Source organism: Mesoplodon bidens (genome assembly GCF_964165515.1).
Source record: "Mesoplodon bidens genome assembly, chromosome: 6".
NCBI lineage: Eukaryota > Metazoa > Chordata > Mammalia > Artiodactyla > Ziphiidae > Mesoplodon > Mesoplodon bidens.
Genome location: NC_138162.1, coordinates 72,562,293 through 72,569,715, shown reverse-complemented (window position 1 = coordinate 72,569,715; position 7,423 = coordinate 72,562,293). Strand labels below are relative to the sequence as shown.

Here is a 7,423-nt window from a genome sequence, read left to right as displayed (position 1 = left end):
CTTTTATGAAGTTTTACAAGGTGGCCTTAGTTGGAGGCCTGATTATGATTAATCATGTATGGGAATTTGAAATATGGGAGTTGCTGTTTTAATCCTTTTAAATTCTATTTACAGACATATGATGGAGATTAAATTGCTATTTAACTGCACTTTTTTCTATAAATGCTGCCTAAAAATTTAAGTGTATGTAAATCAAAGGAACTGGCTAAACACTAAGATGATAACTCTGTTAATTTACTATACCAACAAGTTTTCATATCATTTCAGTTATTTTATTACAGAAATAGTTTGTAAATTCTAAAATAGCAAAGTATGTTCCCTTGCTAATACAGTTTTTCTATAATATATGACACTGAATTGTTTATTCTCTTTTATATGTATTATATATTCATTTTTCTCCTTAAAAAATTATAATTTACTTTTTAGTGTTTTAGACAGTAGAATTAAGGTAAGAACCCTAGTTTGAAAAATACTTGAGTTTATATGACCTCAACTAAATTAAATTGATTTAGGGTCCAATCTGATTTTTTTGCAATTAATAGTTCAGTAAGACACACAAAAAAATTTTAAATCTACTAGAAAAGTTCAAATCTTGTGACTTCATATTCGATCTAAGAGTTAATGTCAATAAAAAAGTTTTGGTCCACTTTATGTACCTGGTGTTAGGTATTGTGTAAGTTATTTTTAAATTTTTATTTATTTTTTTGCTATTAAAATGATTCACTTGATATTAAGTTGTGAAAGAACATTTGGGCATTATGTTTGGAGGAAAAATGGTGACAGATTATAATTTATCAGGTGCAAATTTCAAAAATAGACTTGTCCATTCTCACTTTTGCAAGACATAGCATTTTACTAAGCTATCTAGTTCTAAAATTTTCTTTGAGTTATTGTGTGTGGCTAAAGTGATAAAGATTTTATTGTCATTTTAAGTTAGTAGCATTAAAAAAGCAATAACATAATTATATCATTAATAAAAAACAAAAATATCTTCTCACATAAAAAGTATTATTATCAGAAACTACAATAATGCAAGGGACATTTTCTTACACATCAAATGAAAAACCTAAACACTAAAAATAATTTCTCATATTCTAGTAATCAGTGGAGCGACAGAGGCATCAGTGAATGTGTCAGTGAGAATACATGTGAACATTAGATGAAATACACAGCTTCATCTCAGCATAATCTAGCAATATCTTTTCTGATACAACCTACTTGACAACATTTCTCACTCAGTGTCATACGGAACAGTCTCTTTTTTCGGGAATGTTTATCTAAGCCTAAGTTTTTTAATTCTGAAAGACTTTTGTCTTCTGCTTCATTTTGTCTATTAAGAATAATTTTCTTAAATTCTTCAAAGTTAAGATTTGAATCCTTTAATGCAGATTGTTGTAGCTCTCTCAGTGATGGCTGCCTCTCAGACAGTGTTGCCTTCAGCTCCTGTGGCAAATTAGGAACGAATTCCAACAGCATCTTTAAGGTTTCTGCATCTTTGGTGATGGAGGGTGGCATGATTTCTAATTTAAAAAAGAGGGGGAAGAGAAAAAATATTCATGTTAAAGTACATCAGGAAAACTATAAAATTTTGCATAGACACAAAGGAAAACATTGCCTCAATAGAATTCAACAATAAAAATCAGAATCAGAATCAGCAGGTGTCCTGATATCTAAAAAGCTTAGTTTATTATAGTTGGACAGGTTAAACAACATTACCAAAGTTCTGCTTTACTCCACTCGTACCCTTGTCATCTCTCCTCATGTCCCTTTAATGCTTTCACCATAGCACTTTTTTATCTCTGACACTTGAAGTCATCTTGATCCTCAAAAACACTCAGTTTGACCACAGATGAATTTTTATTACCTGAGTAATTTATTTCCATGACTAAGCAACTTCTGAGTTATGATAGTAATCCTTGAAAAGTATATTAATTATTTTAAACTATCAACTGTTCCATGGTGGCAAGTTACTGCTTCAGGATAAAGTTAAAAAGGCAGAATTTCCAACTGCTCTGATCTAGCAGGCAGGAGATACCAGTCTCTGATGCTCCTCATGCATGTATTTAATAATTTCTCTTCCCTAGAGTATTTACTGCAAATCAATAATGTTTTACTTTATGGAGAAATGGGTTAAAAGAACACTAACCAACAAATAACTGACTAAGAGATTTTTAATCTGTTGTGGTATGTGTCTACTGACTACTGTGTATGGTTTTTGTTCCAATGTTGTAGATCATAAACTATGCAAGTTCTGTGTGTTGCCTAGGAAGGGAGCCTGGTCTTAAGTAGCATTCCAGGATTGGGTATACATGAAGGTTGAGACTTGGGCTGGGAACTTTCAGGGACCAGCTGACATCTTCCTTCTTTACACTCATTCAGTTCAGTTGAACATCCATTGATAGTTTCCATGTCTCTGGTTCTGCCAGATTAGAGATATAAATAAAAAGAAAACATCTTTCCTGCCCTCAAAAAACTTCCAGGTAAATTCTATCCTAACCTTACCTATCCCCATTACACAATTTTGAGAGTTACAGCACCAAAAAAAAGTTGAAACACAGATGAAGTTTAAATTATAGTGTAGACCTGGATCACTACTTGCTGTTTTTCATGGACAGCAAAACTGTCCATTTCAGCTTATAATAAGACATTCCTCCTGAAATAGTGGAAACAATGAAGTCAAGAGATATAAATCTAAGCATGGAAAGTGGATTCCTGGGCAACCACTGATGCCTACAGATCAGAGAAAACCATGCCCCCTCACCCAGGCAGGAATGGTCTCGGCTTGTTCACTTCCTGAGTTCTGTAGCAAGGATCTCAGCCAACAACAAACTTCAACAATTGGAGTTTTCAGTGGAAAGAAAACAATACTCTAACATTTTATTTTTCCTCCCAATGTTTTCTCTCATTCAAGTTCCAAACTGGCAATGACAGATGAGAATTTATACCATTTTTTGGTAGTCAGAAATGTTCACATTTTCCCTCAGTAAGACATCCTAAATTCAATTCAATCTCCTCATAAAAACTCTGCTTGCTCTAACTTAAACCTTCTCTAATTAGAGCTTTATTGAATACAATGAAAAGCTGATTGTAACTTTCCATATACTTAAAGCCAGTTAATGAATCAGGCAAAACATTTGTAGTTTCTATTACATTTATTCATAGGTTGTTGTTTTTGGCACTTTTTTTTTTCAATTTAAAAACTTGTTATTTTGAAATACTTTTAAAGTTACAGAAAATTCACAAAAATATGACAGAGTTCCCATATGTCTTTTTTTTTTATTTTGGTAAGAACATTTAACATGAGATCTACCCTTTTAACAGAATTTTAAGTGCCCAGTACACCATGATTATCTATAGGTACAGTGTTATAAATCAGATTTCTAGAACCAATTCATCTTGCATAATTGAAATTTTATACATAATTAGCAGCTCCCCATTTTTCCCTCCTCCCAATCCTGGTAACCACCATTTATTCTTTGCTTCTATGAGTTTGACCATTTTAGATACTTATAATAGTGGAATCAAGCAGTATTTGTCCTTCTCAGACAGGCATTTTTCAGTTAGCATAATGTCCTCCAGGTTCATCCATGTTGTTGCATATTTCAGGATTTCCTTTTTTAAGGCCAAATCATACTCCATTGTATGTATATACCACCTTTTCTTTATTCATTCCTCTGTGGATGGACATTTAAGTTGTTTCCACATCTTGGCTATTGTGAATATTGCTGCAGTGATTATGGGAGTGGTAATGTCTCTTCAAGATCCTGATTTCAATTCTTTTGAATAAATACCCAGAAGGGGATTGCTGATCATATGGTAGGTCTTTTTTTTTTTCTGAGGAACCTCCACACTCTTTTCCATAGTGAATGCACAAATTTGCTTTCCCACCAACAGTATACTATACATGGGTTTCAATTTCTCCACATTCTTTTTTTTTTTTTTTTTTTTTTTGCGATATGCGGGCCTCTCACTGTTGTGGCCTCTCCCGTTGCGGAGCACAGGCTCCGGACGCGCAGGCTCAGCGGCCATGGCTCACGGGCCCAGCCGCTCCGCGGCACGTGGGATCTTCCCAGACCGGGGCACGAACCCGTGTCCCCTGCATCGGCAGGCGGGCTCTCAACCACTGCGCCACCAGGGAAGCCCTCTCCACATTCTTAACCACACTTTTCTTTTGGTTTTTGATAATAGCCATCCTGACAGGTGTGAAGTGATAGCTCATTGTGGTTTTGATTTCCATTTCCCTGATGATTAGTGATATACAGCATTGCTTCTTATACCTGTTGGCCATTTGTATGTCTTCTTTGGAGAAATGTCTGTTCAAGTCTTTAGCCCATTTTAAAACCAGGTTATTAGTTTTTTTGCTATTGAGTTGTAGGAGTTCTTTATATATTTTGGAAATTAACCCCTTATCAGGTACATGGCTTGCAAACATTTTCTCCTATTTCATAGGTTGCCCCTTCGTTATTGAGTATGTCCTTTGCTGTGGCAGAAGTTTTTTCTATTGATGTAGCCTCACTTGTCTAATTTTGCTTTTGTTGCCTGCATTGTACTCTTTATTAAAATTATTTTTTAAATTTATTTTGAAACATTTTGCAATTCACAACAACTTTAGGTTCTGGAGTCTAAAAGATAATATCCTAATCAACCTGAATTCATACAAGAGCCTCCATTATAATCAGTATATTTTGGACTAAACTCTTACTAACATAGACTTCTTCTAATTAAAAATATCTATCTTGTTTTTAAAACGGTATAGTGAGTATTATTTCTGCACACATTGTGGGAAAATAATTTAATAATGTAAAAACAGATAGAAACTATCAAACAATAGAGGTTTTAAACCTCATGAATCACAGATTATTGACATGTACTTCCAAAGTGATTCTTAACTAGTAATTTAAACACTTCCCTTGATCCTCATTTGCAGGCAATATTTTGTTAGATTATTTCCAGTCAAATATGTACTGAGCAGTGACAAAGACAGTTCTTTAAAAATATTTTAAAATCACTATCCTGTTCTACAGAAATAGAAGTTTGGCCAAATATCTAGATAGGTATAAATGTAGTCAGAAAACCATTTTTAAGCAACAATCTGGAGACAACCTAAATGTCTACTAAGAATGGTTAAATATATATGGTAGATTTATGACGTGGAATACTAGAAAGAACTTTTAAATTATCTTTTTGGAGTCTAACTATGTGAGAAAATGCTCACAATATAATGTTAAATGAAAATGCAGGAGATACACATACCTATTGCCAAATATTATTATTGCTTTCCATTTCCTCATTTAATATAGATATTTTCATTTTCTCATTAAATTCACAGATTTTTTTCAGTCTTTAATATCTAATGGTGCTCTTCATTATTGTATTTATGTACATTTTTCAGTCTTTAATATGAGCATATTATTTATTCAGAAAAAGTGAAACAATGAAGCAAGTGCAATCTTGTCTTACCTACTTTGAATCAGTGAATTCCTAAACTCTGTGGTACTCTTCTATTAATATTATACAAGAAGTATGTAAAAACTTGCATTAAATAAATCAGTCTCTGACCAACAATGTAGAAAAGTTAGGTAAAAAACTTTATAATCATATTTTAAGTCCCATAAAAGGACAGTAAATGTACTTAGTGTGCAAAATGATTTTACATGAGGCTCACTTATATAGAGGATATGCATATAGCCTATAAATATAGTTGTGATTTATCATAAATTGCATGTGTTATGAAATATAAAACAAGTATTCATAATTGAGCTTGCCCTCTCTGATTTTAACATGACCCATTACAGTGATTAGACTAGGCTATACCTCAGTGAAGGTTTCCATTGTTACTTAAACTTAGCTTCCAATTTATCTTTATAAATGCTTTATAACTTAACAGTGTTTTTTTAAAAAAAATTCCAGATTTAATTCTGAGATCTTGCTTTTTTAAAGAAAATCCATTGCAGCTTCTAAATGCTTGAAGCATCAATCACGCTTCCTGCTTTGTTTGGCTGAAGGGCAAACTTCCCTTGACTCTTGTTCCCCTTCAGTTTCTCTTGTAGACCATCAGGCCCTTTTCTTTCTCTTTAATCCCTTCTCTCACACATGAACTTCAAGACTCAGTTCAAAGAAGTGGGAGGTTAGGTCCTCCCCTTTGGTGAAGTTAACAAATAAAAATAAAAGAGTAAGTTTTCGATGGCGTGGGCCACAGCCGAGATTGCTTTTTTTTTTTTTTTTAAACAAAGGAGGGTCGTTCAATTTAAGGCCCCCTTTTATGTTTACACTTCAGGACCCTATCATAGGTCTCTGCCCTATGCCCTTTGGTGCGCAAATACGCTTGATAACCAGCTCACACCTCACTGTTTGCCCCCTGTCATCTCAAGTTAAGATGCCCTGTCCAGTTGCCCCATCCACCAACAAGCCTTCAGTCCTGCCCTCGGACTGATTCTCTGGCCTGAGTACGGATCCTCCGGGCTGAGTACGTCCCGCCTACTGTGGGTCTTTGAGCACTTACCTCCCTCTGTAGCTTCCTCCTTCTCCCTCCCTACCCCGCCACCCAGACTGCCAGGAGGTGAAGGTACCAAGTGCCTCTCAGGTAAGGCCACTTGCTGTTCCCTCTGCTTTCTCTCCCTGTGGTGAAATCCCGGGTGAAATCCTGACTAGAAAGCAAGTTACGAGGCAAAATCCCAAACTTTTAGGCACCGGCAGCTTCAGTCATGTGTGCCACCCTTCCCATTGCTCGGCAGCCGGACATCAACCAATGGGAAGTGCGGAGCGGCTGGTCGGGGGCGGGGGTTGGGTGCTCTCACCTGCTGGCGGTCCGGATCCCAGCCAAGGCTCCTCCAGGCTCAGAGCCGTTCTCCCCCAGGAGACCGAGCCACAGATCTCGACCCAGAGGCGGACTAATTCTCGGCCGCATGCCTTAATAAGGTCGTTCGTCCTCTGGCCTGAAATCTCTCTGGGAAGTTGACTCAGTAGCAGCCAGACACCTAGCAGGTGGGACAAGAACAGGCGCGGCATCCTGGACCTCATCTCGTCTGCTCTGAGCGTTTTAGCCTTTCTCGAGATACTGCACCTGCTGTAGCCTACCGGCCTCCGTCAGTGTGCCAATCCTGGCCTTTAGGTTGCTTTCCCTGCCTGGCTCCACCAAGCTTTTATAGCCCTCTGGCTACCACTTAGACCTTGAGTCGAGGGTCCAAGCTCCACCCCTTTCCCCACCCACCTGTTTGAAATACCCCCTTCCCCCACCAGCTCTGGTTTACCCTTACAAACTTTTCTCCATTTGCCCATCCTTCTGTTCGTGGCCCTTTTACAGTTGTTTGGGGTTTTTTTTCCTCTCTTTTTTCTTTCCCTCAAACCATTTTGTATACTTGGGTAGGGTTAGTCAATATTTGAAGTCTTTATTATAAAGCTAGGCATGGCCACTGTGCTAAAT

General features: G+C 36.6%; 1 protein-coding gene across 1 annotated transcript; it reads right to left on the bottom strand.

Moving 5' to 3' along the window:
* Positions 1 to 1,104: 1,104 nt before the first annotated feature.
* On the bottom strand, positions 1,105 to 7,008 carry LOC308619298 (prorelaxin-like; the record flags this gene model as incomplete). The annotated part of the gene is made up of 3 exons (XM_081237919.1): positions 1,105 to 1,520; positions 6,503 to 6,643; positions 6,798 to 7,008. 3 exons carry the CDS (start codon positions 7,006 to 7,008, stop codon positions 1,180 to 1,182), a joined length of 693 nt encoding a protein of 230 aa, XP_081094045.1. The 3' UTR covers positions 1,105 to 1,179.
* Between the last annotated feature and the right edge of the window lie 415 nt (positions 7,009 to 7,423).